General features: G+C 46.0%; 1 protein-coding gene across 4 annotated transcripts in view; it reads left to right on the forward strand.

Annotated features, from left to right (window-relative positions):
* The window catches only part of FERMT2 (FERM domain containing kindlin 2), a 97669-nt gene that overhangs the window by 9807 nt on the left and 60101 nt on the right, over window positions 1-27761 (forward strand). For all 4 annotated transcript variants that reach the window (XM_060270794.1, XM_035098956.2, XM_035099036.2 and 1 more), the window contains one exon: window positions 16442-16675. In XM_060270794.1, the coding sequence (XP_060126777.1) occupies window positions 16442-16675 (234 nt within the window). The remainder of the gene's footprint in view (window positions 1-16441; window positions 16676-27761) is intronic.

Genomic DNA, 27761 nt, shown 5'->3' on the forward strand with positions numbered 1-27761 from the left:
GGTTTTTATTAAAAAGTGTTGGGTGTACCGGTATATATTTGCATCTAGTATCCTGTCCACACACAATCCTTCATGGTAGATTAGATTAGATTAGATTAAGAGAGTCTTGCCAAAGATTGGTTGGCATCCTTCTGTCTCAGGATACAATGGAAGAGTGCACCTTTGGGGTGAAGTCAAACCGTTGTAGAGTTACAGCACCTGCTGTGGCTGTAGAGACCAATACGGGAAGAAGAAGAGTTTGGATTTGATACCCCACTTTATCACTACCCTAAGGAGTCTCAAAGCGTCCTTTCCCTTCATCCCCCACAACAAACACTCTGTGAGGCTGAGAGACTTCAGAGAAGTGTGACTAGCCCAAGGTCACCCAGCAGCTGCATGTGGAGGAGCAGGGAATCAAACCCGGTTCACCAGATAACAAGTCCACCACTCTTAACTATTACACCACACTGGCTCTGGGAGAGGCATGTTTTGTTGCAGCTGGGGCAGATGAAGGCATTCAGTTGTGCTGATGCAGTTGTGGAGGAGTGCAGAAAGCATTTCTACTTTCTGCACTCCTCCCAGCAGTCATTCCTCTTCTCATCACTGTTCTGGATATATGACCTGACTGTCTCCAGGCACTATGGTCATCTGCAAGGGATTCCCACATGGTGGGGTTAATGCTGCCAGCCTTTATGTCACATTTGCAGACATCTTTGTAAGACGAGTTGTTCTGCCAATGGACCTGGGGCCTGATGTTAGCTCCCTGTAGAACATGTCCAAGGGGATTTTGCCATCTTCCCTTCTGTGTACATGACCAAGCTAGCGTAGACGTTGCTGAGACAGGAGTGTGAACATCCTGGGAATGTGGACCTGGGACAACACATCTTTGTTTGAGACTCTTGTCTTGCCATGTGGTGCCCAAAATCTTCCTGATGCAGGCAGCGTATGTGGAAGGTATTGAGGCATCACTCCTGGTCAGGTGTAAGTTGCCCCCGTGCCTCTACCATAAAGCAAGCAGCGTGCCCAACACGCACACCTGGTAGACCTTCATATTGGTATTGGTTGTTAGCATCACATTCTCCCATAAGGTTTTGGAGAGGCGAGCCATTGCCATAGCTACATGTTGTGCAAATGGAAGATCTTGTGCACAGCTTCCGCTAATAGGAAAGGTTAGGTGAACCTTGCCCACATAGTACAGTCATACCTTTGTTCTCAAGTGGAATCCATTCTAGAAGTCTGTTCGACTTTCAAAAACCAAGGCACAGCTTCCGATTGGCTGCAGGAGCTTCCTGCACTCAATCAGAAGCCGCATCAGATATTTGGCTTCCAAAAAAAGTTTAGAACCTGGAACTTACTTCTGGGTTTGCGGCATTTGGGAGTCACAAGGCATTCGAGACCCAAGGTATAACTCTATAAGCTGTTAGAAAGTTAGAAAATATTCATCTTGCGTTAAATAGTTCATTTAAAATGTACATTCTGTTACTATAACCTTGGTTTTTAAAATGGGATTTTTTAACAATTAAATAAATAGTAACAGGAAACATTTATAACTGAATTTGTCATCCAAGGGATACCATTTTAAAGGAAATACAGTGGTACCTTGGTTTAAGAACAGCTCTGTTTACCAACTATTCGGTTTACAAACTCCGCAAAACCGGAAGCAGTGTCCCAGTTTGCAAACTTTACCTTGGTCTAAGAACGGAAGCCAAACGGTGGAAGGGCACCAGCGGTGGGAGGCCTCATTAGGGAAAGTGCGCCTCGGTTTAAGAACGGACTTCTGGAACAGATTAAGTTCGTAAACCGAGGTACCACTGTACTCAGGCAGGGGTCATAGAATTAGGATTTAAACAATATTTTTAAATTGCAGGAGTCATATGACAAACAGTTTGTTCTTTTCCTAACCCTTTCTCCTGCCAAAAATATTGGAGGGAATTCCTATAGATATCTGCTGTCTCTTGTTATCAGTTCATTTAGTTCTGTTTACTTCCAAGAGGACAGAACAGTTTATCTTGCTCCCTTCAAATTAACTGCATGCATAGAATAGAATAATCTTATATGTTTCTGTCACAGTGGCCGGAGTGGACTACTTCAGAGTAACGACGCTACGCAGCTCTGCATTTTATTCTTTTATTGGTGCTGCGTATTTACAGTGCTCAAGTCATTGCTATTTACACGGAGCGATGTTGTCAGTCGGTTTCAGAACCTCCTAATGGCTTTTGGCGCGTCTTTCTCCAACACAAAAGCTTTGGCAGACCCATCCTCTTGCCCCTCCTCTTCCTGCGTAATTCTGGAGTTGGGGGGATGGGTCTTCCCCCCTTACTTGCCCCTTCCTGTCCCACCTGGGACCCTGGCTCCTCTACCTTGCCTGAGCCTCGGACACGACTTCCTGCTTCCCCACTGGAATCGGAACTCTCCCTGCTTTCCCCTTTGCTCGGGGACGGGCTTGAACTCAGGAGGGGAGGGACTTCGCGATATCCCCTGTCCCTCACATCCACCCCCCTCCCAAGCTCTCCTTCACCCCTCCCCAGGCCCCCCCCCATGTGTCGGTGACGACTGGAAGCCTAAAAACTCGGTGCTCTCCGAGCCCGTTGGTGTGAACACCTCCCCCCAGTCCTGCGAGCCCCCCCCTTCCGCCTGGGAGGACGGGAATCCCAAAAAGTCCGTGGCGTCAGAGCTGGTGGGGGTAAAAATGTTTTGCCAATCTGCTCCTTCCTCTGACTGGGTGGATCTTGGCGACACCCATACCTCATCCTCTGGTTCCTCAAACTCCGCTTCCCAGCGCCATGGTGAGCTGTTCTCCCGTGCCTCCTCCTCCTCCCCCTCCCTTTCCATGTGCCAGGGCTTGGGTCTGTGGGGAAAGAGGGCGTGAAATTCTTCCACCAAGAATTCCTCCTGTATCTGAGTGGCGGGAACCCATTCATTCTGGGACGGTGGAGCATCCTCCCATGCCATGAGGTACTCCAGGCCCCCCACCCCCCACCTTGAATCCAGGATGGCCGTGGCCTCATTGAGTTGCTCCCTGCTTTCCCTCTCCCCCCCTCCCTCGGGGGTTTGTTCGCTGTCTCTGAGCCTGCTGCTTTCCCTGTACGGCGACAGCAGCGATCTATGAAACACTGGATGCACCCTCATGTCCTCTGGCAGTGCCAGCCTGTATGCCACCGGGTTGACCTGTTGCGTGACCGTGAAGGGGCCCAGCCATTTGGGTGCCAGCTTTTTGCACCTCCCTCTGGTGGGAAGGCCCTCCGAGGACAACCACACCTTGTCCCCCACCCTGATGACCTCCCCTTGTCGCCTGTGGCGATCTGCCCCCTTTTTGTACGCTTCCTTGGCCCTCTCCAAGTGTTCTCTGAGCTGCTGGTGCACCGTCTCCAGTTCCTCTGCCCAATCCTCAGCCTGTGGGCCCTCCTCCTCCTCCTCCCTCTCCCTCTCTGGGAAAGATCTGAGGTCGCGCCCGTAATTGGCCTTAAAGGGCGACACCCCTGTGGAGACGTGCACTGCATTGTTGTAGGCAAATTCTGCTAGTGGCAAGCGATCCACCCAGTCCGTTTGCCGCTGGCTGACGTAGCATCTCAGGTACTGCTGCAGAATGGCGTTGACCCTCTCCGCTTGTCCGTTGGTCTGCGGGTGTCTAGCCGTCGACAAGCTGACCTCCACCTGCAGGAGGTTCATGAGCCGCCGCCAGAACCTGGAAACAAATTGGCGGCCACGATCCGAAATAACCCTTAAAGGTAATCCATGCAGTCTGAAAATGTGATCAACAAACAGTTTGGCTGTCTCTTCTGCCGAGACTGCCCTGGCACACGGTATAAAGTGACACATTTTGGACATGAGGTCCACCACCACCAACACTGCAGTCTTACCCCTGGACGAAGGCAGATCTGTGATGAAGTCCATGGACACCACTTCCCACGGCCTGTGTGGTGTGGCTAAGGGCTCCAGCAACCCTGGTGGCGCTGCTCTGACCACCTTCGCCCGCTGGCAGGTGGTACAGCCCCTTACATAGTCTCGAACATCTTCCCTCACCCCTGGCCACCAGAAGTGTCTCATGACTAGGTGAGTGGTCTTGTCCCTTCCAAAATGCCCCGCTGTAGGGTTGTCGTGCATCTGCTTGAGGACCGTACGTCGAAGCTGGGTGGTGGGTAGGTACAGCGCACCCTTGTAGAAAAGCAGCCCTCTGCGTTCTGCAAAGTCTTTTGCCTGCTCCCTCCCCCCTCTCAGTTCTCTGAAGATGCGGTTGGCAAATTCATCCGCTGCCGTCAGTGCTGTGAGTTCTGCCTCGCTCACCACTGCTGCTCCGCAGGACCATGCCGACGGGAAAATGTGCCTTGGGGCTGGTGGCGCCTCCTCCTCCATGTACTCTGGCTTGCGGGAGAGGGCATCCGCCCTGACATTCTGCTCTCCTGGGATGTAGTGTATGGAGAAGTTGAAGTTCGAGAAGAACTCCGCCCACCGTATCTGCCGCTGGTTGAGCACCCTGGCAGTTCTCCAGAACTCCAGGTTCTTGTGGTCTGTGCACACCTGGATGGGGTGCTTGGCGCCCACCAGGAAGTGTCTCCAGTGCTGGAACGCCGCGTGGATCGCAAGAAGTTCCCGATCAAAAACTGTGTAGTTTCGCTCGGGCTGGGTCAACTTCCTGGAGAAGAAGGCACAGGGTCTCCACTCTCTGTTGGCGTCCAGTTGCAACAAAATGGCGCCCACAGCCTTATCAGAAGCATCTGTTTCAATGCGTAGGGGCGCGTCCTGAACCACGTGGAACATGTTCTGGTCTGAGGCGAACACCCTCTTGAGGCTTTCGAACGCTGCTTGCGCCTCTGGTGTCCACCTGAACTTCTGCTTGCCTCTCAGGCAGTCAGTGATGGGAGCCGTAACTCGAGAGAAGTTCTTGATGAACTTCCTGTAGAAGTTGGCAAAGCCTAGTAGGCGTTGGGCATCTTTGCGCGTCCTGGGGCTGTGCCAGTCCAGGATGGTCTGCACCTTGTCCTTGTCCATTGCCAGCCCCTTGTCTGACAGCTTGTAGCCCAGGAAGTCCACCTCCTTGGTGTGAAACTTGCACTTCTCCAGCTTCACATACAGGTGGTTCTCCTTCAGGCGCTGTAACACCTCCCTGACGTCCTTCACGTGCTGCACTGGGTCGTTGGAGTAAATAAGGATGTCCTCCAGAAAGACCAAGCATTTCCTGAAGAGTAGGGACCCCAGGACGTGGTGCATGAAGGCCTGGAAGCATGCTGAGCCCCCTTGCAACCCGAAGGGCATCACCAGATATTCAAAAGAGCCCAGAGGCGTGAACATCGTGGTTTTCCACTCATCGCCTTCCCGGATCCTGATCAAGTTGTACGCCCCCCTCAGGTCTAGCTTGGTGAAAATCTTGCCTCTGCGTGCCGCTGTCAGGAGATCATCCACTCTGGGCATGGGGAAAGCCACTGGCTCTGTCACCGAATTCAGCCGTCTAAAATCCACCACAAGACGGCGCTGTTGCGTGTCTTTCTTGTCCACCCAGAAGACCGGGCTGCCCCCTGCTGCCTTGCTTTCTCTGATGAACCCCCGCTTGAGGTTCTTGTCGATAAAAGCGCGCAGATCCTCCAGTTCCTGGTCTGACATGGCGTACAGCTTGGCTGGGGGTATAGTTGCCCCAGGCACCAGGTTGATCTGGCAGTCAAAAGGCCTGTGTGGGGGCAGGTGGTCGGACTCCGCTTCACTGAAGACCTCCTGCAGGTCCCAGTATGGTTTGGGTATCGCCTCACCCCCTTTGACGTGCATGGTGGCCACCGTGGCTATCGGAGGCCCCTCCCCTGGTTGGTGCTGCATGCAATGTTCCAGGCAAAAGTCCGATCCAAAAGTGACGCATCTCTGATGCCAACTTATGGAGGGGTCGTGGCGCGCCAGCCAGCTCATGCCCAAAACGATTGGGGGGTCTGAGATGGTGGTGACGTTGAATGCCAGTGTCTCTGAGTGCCTTCCAACCGTCATTCTCATGGGGGGGGGTTTGATGAGTGATGGCCCCTCCCAGCAGCTCTCTGCCGTCAATGGTTGCCACGTGCAGAGGAAAATCCAGCTGCAGAAGCTGGATCTGGTGCTCTTCTGCAAAGTTTCTCGAGAAGAAGTTGGCTGAGGCACCACTGTCAATTAGGGCGAGGACCGTCAATGGATAGCCATTTGGGAGCGTGAGCGTCACTTCTAGAACCACTCCTGCTCTGGGAGGGGTGGGCTGGCTCTGCTCCTCTCTGTGCGGGTGGGTGGGCTGGGGCTGTTGTCTGCTGACTGTGCCTGGCTGCCGCCCCTTGTCTCCTGCAGCCAGGCTTTCCCGTTTCCCTGCTGTGGTGCTGCGTCAGTGGGGGAGGGCACAACCGTTCCCGCCTTTCCTTGCCACTCCCTGCGATGTGGGCAGTCTCTGACGAGATGCTGGGGGGAGTTGCAGAGAAAGCAATTCCCACCCCTTCCCTCCTTGCGTCTTGGCGCCGCTGGGGTTTGAAAAGCCCGCGCGCGCGCGCTATCAATCTGCATGGGTTCCTGGTCCTGACTGGCCCCAGGCGTGGCTTGAAAGGGTTGTTGAGGGAGTGGCTTCTCCTGCGACCGTGGGAACCAAGCCCGCTTTGCGCGCGTTGCTTGCTTGTCGCTCCATCTGGATTCCTGCCTCACCCCCACCGCCAGAGCCGCTTTGCTCAGTTGATCCATATTACTGGGCTTTGGACCTCTCGAGAGCTCATCCTTCACCTCCTCATGCAACCCCAAGTAAAACGCCGCTTGCATTGGGGCAGACTCCAGATCCCACCCCAATCTGTGCACCAGCATGGTGAATTTCGCCCAATACGCGCGAACTGTCATATTTCCTTGGCGTAAATTATGAAGTTCCTCCTTAGTCTGGTCCATATGACTATCGGACGAATACATCGTTTTCAAACCTTCTAGAAATAGTTTGACATTCTTCATGCAAGGATTCCTTGTTGCAATTAACGGTCTTAGCCACTCCCTGGCCGCCCCTGTAAGGTGCTCCACAATAAACGCTACTCTGTGCTCATCATCAGGGAACTCATCGTGGTGCAGCTCAAGAGCATACACAATCTCAGTCTCAAAGCCCTGAAACTCCTTCGGGTCTCCATTGAACTTGCTTACTAGGGTCCCGGCTCTCCTTCCTGGCAGCACTTGGACTTGGGGTGCCCCTCCCGCCTTGTTTTTCTCTGCATCCAGCTTGTTTTGGAGGTCTACCGCCACCGCCCTTAAATGCTGCTCTTTTTCCTGGAGCTCTCTCACCTGTTCCGCAAGTTGTAGCCGGTCGTCCTGGACCTTCTTAGTCTCCTCTTTAGCTGCCTTCAATTCTCCCTGCGCCTGCAGCGACAGCTGTTGCAGTTCTAGCTGGGCTTGCTCAGCGATCTGCCGCCACTTCTCCGCCTCTGACACGCTCATCCCGGCAACTCCAAAGTAGCCCAAAAAGGATTAGGAGGTTGCTGTCACAGTGGCCGGAGTGGACTACTTCAGAGTAACGACGCTACGCAGCTCTGCATTTTATTCTTTTATTGGTGCTGCGTATTTACAGTGCTCAAGTCATTGCTATTTACACGGAGCGATGTTGTCAGTCGGTTTCAGAACCTCCTAATGGCTTTTGGCGCGTCTTTCTCCAACACAAAAGCTTTGGCAGACCCATCCTCTTGCCCCTCCTCTTCCTGCGTAATTCTGGAGTTGGGGGGATGGGTCTTCCCCCCTTACTTGCCCCTTCCTGTCCCACCTGGGACCCTGGCTCCTCTACCTTGCCTGAGCCTCGGACACGACTTCCTGCTTCCCCACTGGAATCGGAACTCTCCCTGCTTTCCCCTTTGCTCGGGGACGGGCTTGAACTCAGGAGGGGAGGGACTTCGCGATATCCCCTGTCCCTCACAGTTTCCTTATAAGAAGACAAGAAACAGCACTGAGAACTGGTTTGGTCTGAAGATTGCAGTCTTCTTAGCAATCCTAAAGTACTGGTTTTATTAACACCACAGGCAGGAAACAGTTGGGTTATAGTTTAGACCCAGCCCAAATCAGTAGCTTCCTCTTAAGACTGTAACTTTGTTGTTTCTATTTTCAGAATAGGATCACACAGTTCTTTATCCACAACTTTCTAGGGAACTGAGCCTGTATTTTTAAAAGGCTAATTTAGTTGTAATTTGTTGTAGTTTATAGAACAGTTTCTAAAGCAGGGTTTGCGTGTTTCTGGCTTGGTTTGAGGGACCTTGAGGGCTGCTGCCGCCAACAGGATCTTTTGGGCCTGTTGCATAAAAAGCAGGGTGGATTTGATTTAAATCAAACTGATTTAAATTACGATTTAAATCACTAGTCAGTAAGGCTTGATTTAAATCATAGTTTTCTACATAAAGACTAATTATTGCTGGTATAACTTTAATATGCAAGTAGATGAAGATTTTTAGAATAATAACTTTTCATATTAGTTTTTTATCCCCAGTTTAATAGGTGAATCATTCATATTTGGACAACTTTACTGTTGTACTTAGGAAGGAGAAAAATAATCATTACCTTAATAATAACAATTTAAATAGATTTATTCAACTGAAACAATAACATTACAGCATATGTTATTTGCTTAAACAAACATCCATGTTTGGTAACTAATTTGGCTAAACAAAAACAAAATATATATATTTTAAGAAACTTAGACTGTCAGCCCAGCCTACACATGAAAAACTTAAATACTGTCCACTCCAAACAATCAGAAAAATATTGTTTCTATTCTATTCACTAAACTTCTTGAAACTTAGCACTGAAGGGGTTGTTTCTGTATCCATAGGTTTGTAGAACAATAGGATTAAGGTCTTTTTCTCAACTCTGTTCATGTTATAACATTTTTGCTGTGAAGAAGAGACGTGATCTCTGTTGAGTCAAATTCAGTTTTGAGAACTGCAAAAGTAAACCAAGCATCTGTGATAATATCTTGTAGGCAGAGAAACTGCCCAATAATCTTACAAAAACCTCTGGAAGAGCATGGCATTTGGCATTTGAGAACCAAAATGTACAACGACGGAGACGTTCGGGAACCGAGGTTCCACTGTACCTATCTGTATTTCTCTGCCTCTGAGAGAGGATCATATGGGGCAGGGAAAGAAGGCTGAAACGTAGTGCAGTTAAGACTATACAAGAACATTAGCATTTAGTTCTCTGTTTTTAAATATGCTCTTCACCAAATGAGGAAGGAAATTCTGTGCTTATTTCTACTGCAGTAGTTTAAGACGCTGCTTAATGTCGAGTGACTACAAACAAACAATACCACCAACACTCTCTTTCAAAATAGAAGATGAAAAATGTAGTGGAGTGTGGAACTAGTGACTTTCCAGATATTGTTGGGCTCTCAGCTCTCATCAGCCTCAGCCAGCATGGCCAATAGTCAGGATATTGGGAGCTGGGAGTCCCAGCATCAACTGGAGCAGGGCAGTCAAACCTCTCAGACCAAGCAGGCCGCAAGAGTACTTTGACACAGAACCAGCATGCCACACACCGAATTAAATTTCCATATCGTAAATTAAAGTGTTCACAATACAGGTAATGATTAATATAAATATATTTAATTAAATATATATAATTAAGTACACAATTAATAGATTTAATATCCTAAAATAGTATGACATACAAAGTAATGTCTATTCCATGCTATCCCCTGCCCAAGCTACTACAGCTGGACAGAATCCTCCTACACTGCTTGCATTTCATTTTCTCTCCCCTTCCCTTCTGTACTGTGGTAGGGGAAAGAGAGCATGCCCTGCTCTGTTATCTATTAGTGGCAGATGGAAGGGGCTGATCAGAGCAATCTCGATAGAACACCCCCCCTTCCTACTTTGGGGTAAAGGGCTAAGAGGGCAGCTGTTCCATCATAATGCACGCACACAGACAGTGTGTAGACACAGTAGCTCTACACCTCCTCAAGTAGAGAAGGAACCAAGCAGTGGTTCAAGAGGAGCTTAAGGCAAGCCGAAACCATCTCAGGGCTCAGCCCTGGAACAACTTCTTTCCAGTGGCATATGAAAGTGGGCTGCTCAGGCACAGTGAGAACTCCTTTCCCTCACCACCTAATAAATAACCCCACATAGAGGGGTGGAGGCTGCCAAGTTCACAGGGTGGGGCTTCCAGGGAGTCTTGTGCCTTGGAAGCCTTTGAGAGAAAACATGATAGCTCTGGACTGGCAAGCGAGTCCCATCCACAGAGGTGACTAGGGGCAAGAAAAGGAGCTCACACACTGAGACAAGTGCATTCAGCAGGCACACCAATTAACTGAACAGAGAGACCCACCTTGCTTTGCCCTCCCTCATGTGGAAAATCCCTCCATGTTTTTTTGTTCTTTCCCTTCTCTCCAAGTTTGTCTGCCAATGCCGGAGACTCGCGTTCCACTGCATCAGATACCATTGCTGCCACTGAGGCAGGCAACCAAGGCTTTGACTGAAATAGGCAGTGTGTGAACCGCCACAAGGTAGACTGTGGGTGGCGTTGGCGGCAAAGCAGCAGCGGGGTCTGAGGAGAAGAGCGACCTCCAGGACACATGCTTCAGTATGAAAAACACAGACAACAGACTGTCTAGTTGTCATTCATTTCTATACTGCTGCAAATTTTAAAGAAAAATCTCCACGCAGTTTACAACACATTAAGACATCAAATAACACAATCTAGAATAAAACTGACAAGAAATCTCCACAGATCGGCCAGCATGCTGTCGTGCACCAGCGTCTTGGTGCTGGGGCATGTGGGGGTGTGCATGGCAGTAGAAAACACAGCTGCACACCAACCAAATGGCGACAAGACATCTTCACTTGGCTACAACTGGACATGCTCCTAGAGCCCAGGGAATTCGGAACACTGACAGGCTTTATTACTGCACAGGTTGCAAAATTTGCTTGGCTGCAAGTAAGTTGAGAGCTAGGCACCAAGACAAGTATAAGCGGGAGTGTGAGAAGTGGAGTGCTTAACTTATGCAGGCTTTCTCCAACAACTGCTGCTGCTGTATATTTCTTCTAATTATTGACATTGTTGTCAAGGGCCACCAAAAAAGCCCTCGCAAGTCACACGTGGCCCATAGGCCATGTGTTGGATCAGCCTGATCTGGAGTATTGTGAGTGTGTCTCTGCCCTGCTAAATTTTGTATTTCCCCCACCCATTTTGAGGACCAGAGTACAAGCATTCTGAACTCTTAAAAAAAATCCAAAGTTAATTCTTATCTCGTGTGTCTCCTATTTTATGACTCTTCCATTTGCTGTGCTGATATCATTTTCTCTTAAGGAATGTGTGTCTCCTTCAAGTATCTCTACTTGGAACATTTTCTCCTAACTTCGTTTGAGTCAGCATGACTACTTGTGATCAAGCTATGAGCTTTGGAGAGAGTAGAATGAAATGTAAATCAGCAATGTTTTGTTGGATGGGTGGCTGGATATCATAGAATGGAATGACTGGGGCTGTTACTTGCATTCCTAAATACGTAGTTAGCACCTGTTGTTATGTTCTGGAAATGCACCCATACTACTTTGTGTGTCAAATGCCCCTTAAAATAAAAACCCAAAGAACAAAAACTAGGCATTCTAAATGCAATAAATTATGTTTAGTGTGCATTAGAGTATTCAGCCTTGTAAGGTATGTCAGTATTAACCTCATATTGCAAATGGAAGGATGAGAGGTTTGTTTATGGCCATCTAATGAACTCATTCCAAAGGCAAGATTGGAACTATAGTGGCACCTTGGATTACAAACGCTTCAGGTTACAAACACTTCGGGTTACAAACTCCTCTAACCCAGAGTTGAGAACGGAAATCGCAGTGGCGGTAGCGGGAGGCCCCATTAGTGAAAGCACGCCTCAGGTTAAGAATGGACCTCCAGAACGAATTAAGTTTGTCACCTGAGGTACCACTGTTTAGACTTTCTGGTTCATGAACCAGCCTCTGCCACTATGCAACAGTTTGAGTTGGTTCTGTGCTCTTCAATGCCTTGAAATAAGGCATTCAGTTGCCTAATTTAGCCATCCAGTTGAGACCTTCCAGTTCCCTTTTCCCACTGAAAATTTGCAGTGTTCTGGCTTAAAGAAAAGTTTATAAAGATCGCTTGCGCTTTTAAATGGAAGCATGGCATTAATGGTTTTTAAGTAGCAGAACTTAAAGGGAGATTATGAGTGTTGGAGACTGTTGTTTTCTTTCGCGTTGAAATTCGGTTGCCCATGGGTACAGAAACGGGGGCATTCTGTATTGCAGTTGGGTACTGGAAAAGCTAATGCCGAAAATTCCTCTAGATATGGAAGTCTGCACTATCTTGAGCTGTTTTTCTCCCTGCAAGCTGATTAGTAGAAGCCAAGGCTTAGTACAGTACTTGTTTTTCATTTGGGACAAACTAGGAATGTTTGCATCACGTAAAGCTAGGTCAGGTCTTGTGGTTTGTTTCTCCCAGCACTGGACAAGACAGAGTGAAGTGTAGTATACATTTGAGTAGTATACACCAGCATTCAGCTCACTTGCAGTAACCAGTGGTTTCCTTCCTACTGTGGCTTACTGTAAGATATGTTCCAGCCCAATGTCTGATACAGTCATACCTCGGTTTAAGTACGCCTCGGTTTGAGTATTTTCAGTTTAAGTACTCCGCGGACCCGTCTGGAACGGATTAATCCACTTTCCATTACCTTCAATGGGAAAGTTCGCTTCAGGTTAAGTACGGACTTCCAGAACCAATTACACTCATACTTTGGGTTAAGTACGCTTCAGGTTGAGTACTCCGTGGACCCGTCTGGAACGGATTAATCCACTTTCCATTACTTTCAATGGGAAAGTTCGCTTCAGGTTAAGTACGCTTCAGGTTAAGTACAGACTTACGGAACCAATTGTGTTCTTAAACCGAGGTACCACTGTACTTCTGTACGTGGGCCATTGTATACCAATAGTATACCAATAGTCTTGGAAACAATGATCATAGAATGCTTGGAAATGGTGAATTTAGAAGTTTGTATTTGTTTTAGATCAAACTGCTCTTGAGGACGGCAATCTGGAATCTGCCACATACATCTAAACCTGAAGCAGCAGAAGTGCTGGTGATGCAAAAAGCTTATTTCAGTGCCAAGACCATTCCTCCACCCTCAGTGTTTTTCAGAGAAGCAGAAGTTTGGCCCACAGTTCATCATAGTCATTTGACAGAATTCTCTGAGAGCAGCCAAGCCTCGTTGCAAGCTGCATGCTTTTCTATATTTGGTTTTGTTTAATTTGATGGTAGAGTATCCTGGCTGCCACTCCTGATGTCCAGCTATATTGCATCAACAGAACTTGCTTCTCTTTCTCTTTAAAGAATTTGTTTTTATGATGTCAGTGCTTTGATGTCTTTAGAACCAACTGTGCCTTCCCTTTTCCTCTCTGCCCAAGTTAAGCTTTTCAGAAAGATCATGTGTTTCTCAATAATTCTCAAAATGTTTTCTTGTTAGGAAGCAGAATCTTAAGTGCTTTATATTTCTTATGACCTTTACTTTAGCTGCTGTGGTGGTGTAAAGCCTTCACTTTGTCAGTTTAAACCGTTTCTTGTTCTGTGTGTACTGTAGATAATCCCTTCCTCTCTTATCATAGAGCACTTCTTACTTTAACTTTGCAGAGGATTCTGATGCTGTTCCTAAGTCAGTGGTTTCAACGTTTTTGAGTCCACGACTGCCTTGACCAACTACGTTTTTTCTGCGGCATTCATGTAGGGCTCAGGAGCCCAGTTAGGTCACCCCTTGCCTGGAGAGCTGGTAGCCTCACCCTTTTTTTGAACACCCTCCTTTGTAGAGTGTCCCCTCAGCCTTCTCTCCTCTCCCAACTCCTTGGGAGTCCTCTGGGCAGCCGTAGCTGCTCCCCCCAGGCCTCTGAGCTGCACCCCCCCCCGCCACAAAGAGAGGTCCCTCCTCACACTGGCCCACAGGGGCCTGGGAAGCACTCCCTGGCCAGCCCCAGAGTCACCTTTTGCCTGCGGAGTTTGTAGCCAGGGGTGCTGCAACAAACAGCCATGCAAGCCTTTGGAAGGCAGAGACACATGAGGGCATCAGAGTAGGGCGGGAAGGAAAGAGGTACAGAGGCCAGGGTTGCCTGCGGCACCCCTGACCATCCTTCAAGGCACCCCAGGGTGCCATGGAACACAGGCCTAAGCCATTAAATAGCGCTGAGCCAGGGTTGCATGCGCTTGGTTAAAATTTGTTGAAAAGTAATTCAAAATCTGCATTGGGCAAAGAAATTGGGACACATTGGTGTTCAGTTTTGGGCACCACAGTTCAAGAAGGATACTGACAAGCTGGAACGTGTCCAGAGGAGGGCAACCAAAATGGTCAAAGGCCTGGAAACTATGCCTTATCAGGAACGGCTTAGGGAGCTGGGTATGTTTAGCCTGGAGAAGAGAAGGTTAAGGGGGTGATATGATAGCCATGTTCAAATATATAAAAGGATGTCATATAGAAGAGGGTGAAAGGATGTTTTCTGCTGCTCCAGAGAAGCGGACACGGAGCAATGGATTCAAGCTACAAGAAAGAAGATTCCACCAAAAACATTAGGAAGAACTTCCTGACAGTAAGAGCTGTTCGACAGTGGAATTTGCTCCCAAGGAGTGTGGTGGAGTCTCCTTCTCTGGAGGTCTTTAAGTGGAGGCTTGACAGCCATCTGTCAGGAATGCTTTGATGGTGTTTCCTGCTTGGCAGGGAGTTGGACTGGATGGCCCTTGTGGTCTCTTCCAACTCTATGATTATATGAAAGGTTCTGTGGGTTGTAGGGGCAGTTTTCAGCCTTTGCCATAATTCCAATTTTGTTAACTAAGACAGGAGCAAGAAGCCTTGGAAGGCATCAACCACTAACAATCCTGTTTGGCCAGCTTTCATCAAGTGCTCCCACACATATTCAAGCAGCCATCATGAATAGAAACTTTTTATCGTAATGAAAGCTGAGATTTTCAGGATGTTGGATTATGTGCCCAACATGGAATTGTGGTATACACTCAGCTGGTTCCCTGGTAGTTCCCTATCAAAATCGAATGGGAGGGAGAAGATAATCTGGAGAAACCCTAGAACAGTGTTTGTGGGGAGTGGGGTGTTCATTCTTTCTGGCAAACAGACAAGCTTGCATTGATGGAACAATGATCATATCACTACACTGAATTCTGCCCAACCTGTTTTGAATCTTGCTGAGTAGATTATTGTAAGAATTTGGTGTGGCAACATACTATTGATATCCCACCTCTGTTCCATCATGGAACTCAAAGTGGTGTATTTGGGGTTGTAGCCAGGCGCTCGCCAAACCCAGACCAGCTCAGATTCAGCACAGTTTGGAAATAAGTTATGCAACTTTATATGTTAAAATGTGCAGAATTAGTTTGGAACAAGTTACCTTTATGCTGTAATAAATGAATCTTGAAACATGAACCTGGTAAGGCCGATAAAGGCTTTGATGTGCCAACCTCACTTCCTCTTGAACATCTCTTTTGCAAAGACTCACCTTTTTCACAGCCAATTATCTAATGTAAGCCATTCTTCCAAGGTTGAAAAATGCATTGGCAAGCACCACCTTAACTTTGCATATGGATAGACCTGCACAAATATATTCAGAAAATTTATTGCATGCTAATACAGTGGTACCTCGGTTTATGAACACAATTGGTTCCGGAAGTCTGTTCATAAACTGAAGCGTTCATAAACTGAAGCGAACTTTCCCATTGAAAGTAATGGAAAGTGGATTAATCCGTTCCAGACGGTCCGCAGAGTACTTAAACTGAAGCGTTCATAAACTGAAGCGAACTTTCCCATTGAAAGTAATGGAAAGTGGATTAATCCGTTCCATATGGGTCCGCGGAGTACTTAAACTGAAGCGTTCATAAACTGAAGCATGGGTGTAATTGGTTCCGGAAGTCTGTTCATAAACTGAAGTGTTCATAAACTGAAGCAAACTTTCCCATTGAAAGTAATGGAAAATGAATTAATCCGTTCCAGATGGGTCCACGGTGTTCATAAACCGAAAATTCATAAACCGAGGTGTTCATAAACCGAGGTTCCACTGTAATGACTTCCGGAGGGGGGCAGAGGGATGACGTTTTGCTTCATATAATTGTTTTCTGGGCTGAAGGAAACTGAATTCTTGTGTTTGGACCTGATACTGGTTTTGTTCTCTGGGTCTTGTGTACATGACCAAATAGTATTATCATTGAATGAGCTGAAACTATTACCTCTTTTGGCCTTATCTGCTGCTTAGCCACCTTAAGAGTAACTGTTCAGTAATGCAGCTTCCAAATAGTATACTGTATTAGTGTTTATATAACTTCAAGCTGTTTGAAGAAAAACTGTCCTGCTGGATGGGATTTTTTTTAATATAAAAAAACCCAGTACCATTTAATTATCACCCTGTAGAAGTAACAGCTGATGAGTCTGTAGCCAAAGAAATATTTCAATCACCTGTATAGACTGAATTCTCTTAATTTTTCTGTTGATTTCTTAATCTTTTTATCTTTGCTGTCCTAGACGTCAAGAAAGATTGGTCTGACCATGCCCTGTGGTGGGAAAAGAAGAGAACATGGCTCCTTAAAACTCACTGGACCTTGGATAAGTATGGAATACAGGCAGACGCCAAACTACAGTTTACTCCTCAGCACAAACTCCTCCGACTTCAGCTCCCCAACATGAAGTACGTGAAGGTGAAAGTGAACTTTTCTGATCGAGTCTTCAAAGCTGTGTCTGACATCTGCAAGACCTTCAGTGAGTATCTGCTGCTTATGGAGCCAAATGTTGCCTCTTCATGTGTCATTCTATCTGAAGCATTGGTCTTCTAGCAAATGCAGATTAGCTTGCTTCCTCTGGATTGATTCTTCAACTTCCTAAAGGTTCATTATTGCACATGGCCCTTGTGAAAATAGGAAAGAGCAACTTTTGGCTGGTGGAACTAGTAAAATCCCAGTCAGACAGTGGGAATCTGTCTGTTATACACAAATATATTTACTACTTGAGGAATTTATACCATACAGATTAATAAAATTCCCAGAGCAGCATACAACACTTAGCAACACAATACATTTAAAACATACAAATTAAAACCATGCAGAAATATAAAATCATAGGGAGTAGCACAAAAACAACAAATCCAGCCAAGGTCAGATAGACAGATAGATAGAAAGATTTAAAAACTCCTTGCCTTTAACCAGGTGGGCACCAGGTGAGGCTCCCTTGAGAGAGCATTCCACAGGGAAGTTCCACTAAGAAGGGCTTATCCCTGGGTAGCCCCCTGGCAAACATCATATGATGGGGAAACTTGGAACAGGAACCCTTGAGGATCTTGATTGTGAGGGCAGGTACATGTGGAGACAGGTGATGCTTCAGGATCCTACAAAGATCTGAGATAGTGGAGCGGACTGATGTCATGGGTGCTGCTGGTTCAAAGACACTACGGAAGGGGAAAGTAGTGTTATTCCCCCTATGCAGCTTGTGCAGTGAAGGAACATTGTGGCAGGCAAACAGTTCCATGCTCTCCAGACATTCCTCTTCCTCTTGGCTTCCTTATGGTACAGCCCCAGACATTTGGAGATTGTTATACAATTTAAAATAGAGTTTATTGGGGGTTTGTGTCCTTGAAATTGTGGTTTAATATGTGGATTATTCATTGGCTTTGTAAAGGAATGTTCATCCTGTCAGCATCCCATTGAAATCTGGCAAACACGTCTGGTTTCTCGTTTTGTTTAAATGGTTTTGATATACTTGTGGATGATATCTCCCATCGGCTGGAGCTCAGTTGGCTCCTTAGTTTCCAAGGGGAGCTTAAATGGAATGGGCAGAGGCGTGAGGAAAACTCCCGTGTAGAGGCTAAATCAGCCTCCTCAAGGAATAGGGCCTTCTCTGTGGCCATTCCCAGACCTCTCTCACAAGAAAGTTGCATTAGGCTTTGGCCAGAAAGATAGCAGGGATGGGGGTGAAGACCATTCTTTTTTAGAAAGGTGCCTTATAAAGAATATTCTGTGATTTGGAGTATAAAAGTTGCTGTAAGTTCTTTGAAAGACTTAAAACATGCTAATAGTTTAAGATGATATTAGTACATTCCAGAATGGACTCTCCTTCATTGGAGGTTTTTAAACAGAGGTTGGGTTGCCAGCTGTCAGGGATTATTTAGCAGTGATTCCTGCATTGCAACGGGGTTGGATTAGATGTCCCGTTGCAATCCCTTCCAGTGCTACCATTCTAGGATTCTCTGTAAGTTGGAATGGTGTTATATTAGGCACATAATTATGTGTATGGGGCGTTAGGGGAGTGGTACATGTTGCACTTCTTCTGGGGTAGTTTGTAGAGTGACTGCGGCAACCCAGGCAGATGGGCAGGGTTGGTTAGAGCATGATGGCGATAATGCCAAAATTGCAGGTTCAATCCCTGTATGGAACAGCCGCATAGTCCTGCATTGCAGGGGTTGGACTAGATGACCCTCTGGGTCCCTGCCAATTCTCCAATTTTATGATTCTATGGTGATGATGATTTGTCCACCTTTGGTCCCCACCCTGCACTCCGCTCTCACCTGTGGCTCCAAGAAGCTGTCAGTGGGCTGTCACCGGGAAACTGCTGGCCAGCTAAACCAGGTGAGGGTAGCTGATGGGTCTCAAACCCTTGGTGAGTTAGGGACTTCTCCTGCATGCTCTAGCAGATGAGACCAATAGTGGGATCAATGGTCAAGAAGGCGGCTTCTGCACATGCTGTGGAGGGAAGGGGGGGGCACATGGGGCTCATCAACCTGAGAAGGTAGCGCATCTAGGAGAAGGATCCTAAACCTATAGTGCCTTGCTGGTATCTTCAGAAGAAGAAAAAGCTAAGGTAGACTAATCCAGAGTGGAGTCCATAAGATGGTGGAATGGTGTTTTGTATGCCTCCTTCCAGCAACTCCTGCAGCCAAGTTGGTGCCAAACATATTGCTGTGCTTTCCTTTGGACCACATCATCAAGGCTGAGAGTGGGGTCTTGATGTCTGGGCAGCCCGGGGCCTCCATACACACTTTGGTGCTGTTAACACAGTGGTTTGACTTCACGAATTGATAGGGCACTTTCCCCTAAACTACGGTAGTAGTAGTCATTGTGGTTCCTGCCATGCTGGCTGGGACTGTTGGAAGTCCAACAACATCTGGAGGACACCGTGTTAACTACTACTGTTTTAGTTTGGACCCTGAGATAGAACGAAATGTAGAAAATCATTAAGTACCTGTATCCAGTGCTTTTTTTCCTGGGGGGACGCAGTGGGACACATACCCCTAAACATTTTGTGAATCTTTTATACTTCTGTCCATTTACTGTATTTATTTTCCCCGATTTGAACTATAAAATTGTGATGTTCTTGAGTCAAAATGAGAGTACCCCTAAACATTTTTTAGAAGAAGAAGAAAAGCACTGCCTGTATCCTTTGCATTTTAGACCAAAAAACTCCCCTTATTTGAAGATACTGGAAGATTGGGAGCTGGTCATAAGATGTACTGACACTAAAGGCAGATTATGAGGATGCTGTGTTTCTAAGAAAATGCTATCAAAAGGCCATTCTTTTCCCATAGATGAAAGCTGCCCAACTTGTCCAAGTTCAAATCTTATTGACTCAGAGTTCGAACTAAAGCTGCCTTAGCTCTTTAATGGTGCTTGCCTTGTTCTTTTTTTGTTGTGCTGGTTTTGGTGACATCTTTGTTGATTTGATTTGTCTCTTTTAGTGGATGTTGTGTGTGGGGTTGGGGTGTTTAAATTATTATGAATATTGGTGAATATAAATATTACAGCCCCTTTACAACAGATGTTAATAGTATAAAATGAAATCTGTTTCGTAACCCACATGTGCATACACACATAAGAAAATGTCGTAAGAAGAGGCTCACTGGATCAGACCAAGGGTTCAGCTCGTTGAGGCCAGTTGTTGTAGAACACAGGTGGGGAGAACGTTGCTGTGCTCATGACTGACTTGTGGTTTTTTTGTTGCCTGAGCCTGATCCAGTTGGATCTTCTGATGTTCTTAACACTGTGTTAAATATGTGGGTGTTTAGGTTGGTCACACACTTCCTCAGCTACAATTTATTCTAAAAGATCCTGCCCTTCATCCAGGTTTTGCTTTTTAAAAAGCTATTGAGAGTGCCTTAGTACCAAACTAAGATGTGAATTAGACAGCATGCAAGGGTGTGCTTTTAATCAGGATTACAGTATGTGAGATTGAGAGTGGAATCCTTCCTTCCCCAGTTGCAATCTCATTGAAAATCCCCCCCCCCGGAAAAGAGCTCTCATTGATACCAGTACATCCCTCCCTGCTTTTAAATTAACAACAATACCCATAAATACTTTTTAATTATGTGTTTCACATCCTTGCATCTAGTTTGGCCCTCAGTCTTGCTACAGAAGCTGTGATGATCAATTAAAAGTTACATACTATTGAAATCTTCTTTTACCATGGCAAATTTCTACTTTGGGTTACTTGTCATAAGCAAAACACCATTTGTGCGTCATGTCTAATAACCTTTACTAACACGCCCATCCATGCTGAGTGCTAGGATCTCTGTTGAACCATAAAGTGGGAGCATCCTTAATCAAAAAGGTAAAGGTAAAGGGACCCCTGACCATCAGGTCCAGTCATGTCCGACTCTGGGGTTGCGGTGCTCATCTCGCTCTATAGGCTGAGGGAGCCAGCGTTTGTCCGCAGACAGCTTCCGGATCATGTGGCCAGCATGACAAAGCTGCTTCTGGCGAACCAGAGCAGCGCACGGAAACGCCGTTTACCTTCCTGCTGGAACAGTCCCTATTTATCTACTTGCACTTTGATGTGCTTTCGAACTGCTAGGTGGGCAGGAGCTGGGACCGAGCAACGGGAGCTCACCCCAATGCAGGGATTCAAATCGCCAACCTTCTGACCAGCAAGTGGACCGGCCCCCTGATGAAAAAGTTTGCTGACCCCTGCCCTAGACTCTGACCTCTATTTATATGTTGAGAGAGAGAATCAATTCCTCTTACCTACTCAGTGCTGCAGGGAAAAGAAGGGCATGGGGAGAGAGCATGAATATAAGTGGGCAAGCTGTAGCCCACATGCAGCCCTGAGGCTTTATTTGTAGCCCATAGATTCTTGTTAAAATTGGCTATTGGAATTTGCTTCTGTCTACTTTACTTTTATTAGTAAGATAAGAGTTGCAGATAAGAGTTTGAATATGTGAAGGAAAAGATTTCTGAGTGCTCAACCCTGCCCCATAGCATTGTTTTTCAGTCAAACATTTTGATTCAGTGTTTGCAGACCACAGCATCACTTAACTTTGTTTTAACTGCCTAATTCTGTGTGTAGTGTCTTCTGAGAGATGTTGGTGTCAGTATTGTCCAGCCTTATTTAAATCAAGGCCAGTTCTGAAGGGGAAACTAAGTCAGAGTTTGCAACCGGAATTTTGCAACTTGAGCTTTGTTATAATCATTTTTTTTTTTTTGCTTTTAAAATAAAAATGGATAACTCTTGGCTGACCTATTTCTGTCAAGAGGCAGGAAGTGAACCACTGTAAGCAAACTATTACAGCATCAAAGTGATAGCCACAAATTGGAGAATTAATTTAAAAGCATGTAGTGCTATTAATGATTGATTTTAAAATATCCCTCCAATTCACGTCAGATCATTTTCCATACTGATTCTGAAGGCTGGGGCAGATAACAAGCATAAACCCATTGATGTACAACAAAATTGCACTTTATTAAAATACTTCCTTTAAAAATTGCAACAACCCTAGCCACTCGTCTTGAAAGCCAGATCAAAAGGAGGTCTTGTTACTCTTCCAAAAAGTGTGCATGCAGACTTAGCAGGAAGGAATCCACAAATTTCTTTTGGGGAGGAGGGAGAACATCAATTAAAAAGAGGAGAGCAGTCAACAAGATCTTTCCGTTTCTTTTCTTGTTCTGAATTTGGCACAGCAGTATCATTAAGAAGACTGCCTCAAAAGTATGTTGGGCCTAACCCTGTCCACATGCTGAGATAATATTTTGAGACTGTTCTCCGGATATCCTGTCTTTGGGAATGAGGCAGGTGGTGACTGAAGAACTGGCCTATTCAGTGGTGTAGTGGAACATGCTTGCATGTCTTATTGGTGGTAGGCAAAAATATCCCAGCTTTGGCTTTTTAATTGGTGTTTGATTGGAACTGCTTTAGGCTACTCTGGTGTGTTTGGTCATTTGTTTTTGTAATACAGTGGACCCTCTGGATATGAATTAAATTCATTCCGGGGGTCTGTACTTACCCTGAAAAGTCTGTAACTGGAGGCGACGCTTCTGTGCATGTGTGCAGTACGCAGAGTACTTCTGTTCATGCACACGTGGCAAAACCCAGAAGTATACACTTCTGGGTTTGCCGCATTCGCAACCTGAAAGTTACGTATCCAGAGCGGTATGTAACTCAAGGGTCCACTGTGTTGTGATACTTGTGAAAGTCTTGAGTGAGTGTTTTTAAATTGCTTAATGTGCTACGGTATGTGCCTTAAGATCATCATGTTATAATAGCCATACAGTACCATACAGCCTCCAGCTCCCCACCCCTTATGTAAATACAGTAAGAGAATTTCATTCTCAAGGGAAAAGTGAAGCGTGTGTCTGTGTCTGTGGCATTTTCTGCGATCTTAAACGTTTTAGACTTCTCTTGAGCTTAGCATATTATTGCTCCAGCAATCCTTACAGCAGCCATGAGAATATCTTATTGAAAAGTGTGTGTTTGGTGTAATTATTGCAGTGTTAATGAATTTGGATGATGGGACTGAGGCAGGGAGCTAGGGGCTTGCCTCAAGACATCTAGCAAATTTTACAGCCGAAGCAAGAATTGATCCAGGACTTCGTTTCACAACTCAGGCTCTTAGCCCCTGCCGGACAGTAGCTCCTCTGTAAGTGAGAGTTAATTTCCTGTATGCTCTGATATACAACTTCGCTGAACTCTGTAATGTCTTTTCCAGATGTGATCTGTCTTTCCCTCCCCCACTCAAAAAGAAACCCTGTGGTGATCCCCCCCCCTCTTTGTCTCAATGCAGCTTGCATAGAAAAGAACTAGAGGAAACACTGGCTAGTAGTTTCCCACTGGGATTAAATTTCTCTGTGCTCCCATCCCCTCACAGGATAGGCTCTTCCCCACCCCCGCTCCTCCCCTCTCCCCTCGGGAGCGGAAGAAAAACAGAAAACTTAAAATTCTCAGCGTGTTCCTTTATAACGGGGCTATGGTAGCCGTGTCGTAAATAGTGTTTATTTTCATTACTGTATTGCCTTGTTTGTCTGACTACTTAATACTTGTGGTATAATGTCTTGTGTACAATTTTCCTTTTAATTCTGATGGCAGGGAAAACGCAACCTAGACTTGATGAAACTTAATGAAAGGAAAGACTTTCTATTTTTAACAACTGCATTACTGGATGAATCAAGCCAAGGGGGTGGTGTGTACATGACACATCTTCCCTGTTTGTCTCTGCTCTCCCTGCCACCACTATTGGAGTAAAAGAGCTTCCCTCTTCAGCTGAATTCTTAAATGAATTTCTTAACATTTGCTAGATGTGGATTTTTTTCATTATGGGCAGTGTAGCAGCTATTTAACAAAAATATTTTTGTTCGTTCTTTGATTCTTAAAAGTAGATTTATTTGGGACTAGCTGGCTGTGCCACACATTGCTGTGGCTCATCCCTGTGATTTCCCCCACCCTGTGCTGATCCATGACGTATCACGCCCCCCCCACCATCTTATCCCTGTGATTCCCCCCTCCCTGTCCCGCCCCATGACGTATCACAGCCCCCCCACCCCCTGGTGCATCCCTGTGAGTGGTCCCACTGTGTCCTAACCTATCCCGTCCCCTCCTCCCCCCAACCCCCACCCAGGCGAGTCAGTACCTCCATTCGGCCTAGTCTGTAAATGCTTCGGCCTAGGATGTAAACAGGAGCCAAGGTGCTGTTGAGAGGGAAGGTTTTATAGGTGCAGTACCAGTGTAGCCACCGCTAGAGGGCACTGGTGTGTAACCTGGTTCTTTTCCCAGCATGCACTTTTGGCTGAGTGGTGCGTTCTGGAACAGGGTTTTACCTGGCGGAGGTGTGACATCTGTCTTAGCAAACTTTCCTATATCCTTCGGACATTCACATGTGATGTATCAAAATTTCACCTCAATCGGTCAAGCGGTTTTGGTGAAAAGTGGAAACACACCCACATGTCCTTTTTACCTTTTTATATATATTGAAGATTCTGTGGTAAAGTACATGCTTCTAACAAAATGCCTGAAGCTGTGTGTGCAAATATACAACTATCAATGTCTTTCTCTCTTTCCCCCATCACTCTCTTTACCTTATGAACTTTGGTTTGCCAGAATCCTACTTTTTGAGAGGGAAAAGCTGTGTGTAGCCCCTATCCCCATAGCTCTTTTTTTGTTACAAATCCTGTCACTAAACTCTTCTGGTTACGTTTCCCCCCTCTGGAAATTACTCTTCTACTCTCCTCGCCCTCCTGGTTGTGAAAAAGCCTGGATAATGATAGTCTTTAAGACAGCAGCCTGAGCCACAGTTTCCTCTTGTGCCAGAAGGGAAAGGATGTTTATTCTTAGATAGCTGTGAGAGTTGCAGGACTTCAGAGAATCTCAGTAACTGTGGGACACATGGCTCTTTTGAACCTGCGAGTGAAGAGCTGGGTAAAAATAGGCTGTTAATATGCTTGACTTTGTGGTGGAAGAGGAATGACTTTCATAGCACTAATAAAGGGAGTGTGTCCATGTTGTCCTTTAATGGATGGTGGCTCTGGTAAAGAAGGGGTGGGTCGGCACAATTATTCTGGCAACAGCTGCCAATGCCATGCATCGTTGGGCTCCCAGTGCACTGTGCAAGTGGGCAGAGAGGGAGAGGCTCATGTATGCACCATCCTCAAGGCATTTTGGAACCAGTCTCCCTTGGCATAGAGCAGGGGTCCCCAAACTAAGGCCCAGGAGGCGGAGGCGGCCCAATCACCTTCTAAATCCGGCCCACGGATGGTCCGGGAATCAGCATGTTTTTACATGAGTAGAATGTGTCCTTTTATTTAAAATGCATCCCCTTGTGCCAACATCAGGGTCTTTTCCAGGGAGTCTTCTCTTCTCATGAGGTGGCCAAAGTATTGGAGCCTCAGCTTCAGGATCAGTCCTTCCAGGGAGCACTCAGGGCTGATTTCCTTAAGAATGGATAGGTTTGATCTTCTTGCAGTCCATGGGACTCTCAAGAGTCTCCTCCAGCACCATAATTCAAAAGCATCAATTCTTCGGCGATCAGCCTTCTTTATGGACAAAGACAACAGGCATATAAGCAGGGGTAGGCAACCTCTTAGATGCGGCCCAATCGCCTTCTCAATCCGGCCCATGGATGGTCCAGGAATCAGCGTGTTTTTACATGAGTACAATGTGTCCTTTTATTTAAAATGCATCTCTGGGTTATTTGTGGGGCCTGCCTGGTGTTCTTACATGAGTAGAATGTGTCCTTTTATTTAAAATGCACCTCTGGTTTATTTGTGGGGTATAGGAATTCGTTCATTTTTTTAAAAAAATATTGTCAGGCACACCACATGGTCTGAGGGACAGTGGACCAGCCCACAGCTGAAAAAGGTTGCTGACCCCTGCTCTTAAGTGGCAGCACACCCTATTCCCTTCACTGTTTTTGTGTGTAGCGCAAAACGCAGAACGGAGGAAGTCACATGTTATGCTAGTGCTACTTGAGGCTTTTTCTTGAAGAAGCAGAACACATAGGGAAAAAGAAGATTTGAAAAGCTGTGATGGCGTTTATTTAGATTTTTCACAGCACCTTAAGAGAGACCTTACTTTGCCTAATATACTGAAATCAATTTATATTTAGTGTTCAAGATAAATGTCTTAAGGAACACCAGTATATAAGGCAGTTTCATAGGGGAGACCATAAAGAAAAATATTAAGTGAGCTGCCATTAAAACTGGCAAATTTTCTTCTGAAACAGATAATAGATAGCTTTTTGGGGGGATGTTAGAAACTGTATTATGTGCCCATTAGAATTTCTTGGGTGTCTGATTAAGAACAGCAGTAAAATGATGCAAAGTAGACAAAGAATTTAAGATGAAACATAGCTGAGTAATCTTGCTCACAGTGAATTGGGCAGTACAGTACTGACCAGGCTGAACTTTGCCACCATACTATCTCTCTTAAATGCTTAGGTTTTTGGAAATTCTTGCCTTCTCACACTTCTGTTAAGTGAGCATGTTATGAACGTGTACAATTACAGCTCTTTTTGTGCTCTGTGTTTCTTGAAGAGTAGAGTACAGCATTTTCCTTGTAGCACAGAAGGCTCATATACCAGAACACTGATTGCTTTGTTCATCAATGAAGACTGAAAGTCCAGTTTATCAAGCCTAGACAAAAGCCATTGGTAGCAGTGTTTTTATTAGCAAAGCTCTAGAACAGGCACCCCCAAGCTTCGGCCCTCCAGATGTTTTGGACTACAATTCCCATCTTCCCCAACCACTGGTCCTGTTAGCTAGGGATCATGGGAGTTGTAGGCCAAAACATCTGGAGGGCCGCAGTTTGGGGATGCCTGCTCTAGAACCTGAGCATCTGAGACTTAATACATCTCACTGTATACTAATTAGTGGAGTGGGTGGGGGAGGGCTGAGGAAGAGTATGGATATAATCACTTGATTTCCCCACAAGTCAGTCTGTTGACAACATACTAACTGTCCTGTCGCTGTGTACATTGTGTTGGTTTGAGCCCAGTTCTCCAATCTGTTAAGGTCTTTTTGAATTCCGATTCTGTCTTCCGTGGCATTAGCTATGCCCTTCCAGTTTGGTGTCATCTGCAGATTTGATGGGCATCCCTTCAATTCCTCTGTCCAAGTCGTTTATAAAGACATTGAACAACAACGAGCCCAGGAAAGACCTCTGTGGCACCTTTTGCTCCATTCCCTTTTGCATCTGGCCCAACCCACCACTGGATTGCAGCTTGCAGAAGAATATTTTATGTTACACATTCCAGATGCTGGCTACAGATTTTTTTTTTTAAGGTTATCAAAGTGGAAGGGATGTGTTGGAAAACACGGATTGCACCAGGGAGGCATTGACTGTAAAGCAGACTTCATGAAACTCAGCCCTCCAGATGTTTTGAGACTACAATTCCCATCATCCATGACCACTGGTCCTGTTAGCTAGGGATCATGGGAGTTGACGCCTGCTGTAAAGGATGTTTGCCCCTTTGGCTGAGGGTCCTTGGCTTTCAGCACGCTTCAGTCAGCTCTTGCTTCCTTGCAGTGGCTTTCCAAAATGCACGGCTTATGTCTGCACACAGTTCACACAAATGGCAAAAAAGAATGGTGGGATCGAAACATTACAGGCCAGGCGGACAATAATGGTTTGGATCAGTCTCCGGTTTGGATGTTATTTGAAACTGCATACACAGGTTTCTACATATATTTGGGCGCAAGTATATCTGCAATAGAAATAATAGCATTTGGGTTCGGACTTTAGTGACTGTGTTTCAAAAGCATGGTCAGTTATGGAGTAAATTTGCACCAACACTTAGTCTAATTCAAGGGTCATCAACATGGTGCCCTTCAAACGTTGCTGAACCAACTCTCACCATGCAATTAAATTAAATGCTGTGATGACAGAGGAGAGACTTCTGTAGCTAAATTAACATAAGAGGAGAATGTGCTCACCAAATAACTTGTGCCTCACAGCTTCTGCAAATCATTTTGGTATGCCTTTTATCTATACAGATAAATTCAGTAAATGTTCTAGGTGAAGGTGAAAGTGGTTGCATGACTAAGGTGTGTGTTCTTCTAAAATCTAAAGGATGTTGTCTCTTCAGGAGTTGAAACATAAT

This window comes from Zootoca vivipara, chromosome 1 (genome assembly GCF_963506605.1).
Source record: "Zootoca vivipara chromosome 1, rZooViv1.1, whole genome shotgun sequence".
NCBI lineage: Eukaryota > Metazoa > Chordata > Lepidosauria > Squamata > Lacertidae > Zootoca > Zootoca vivipara.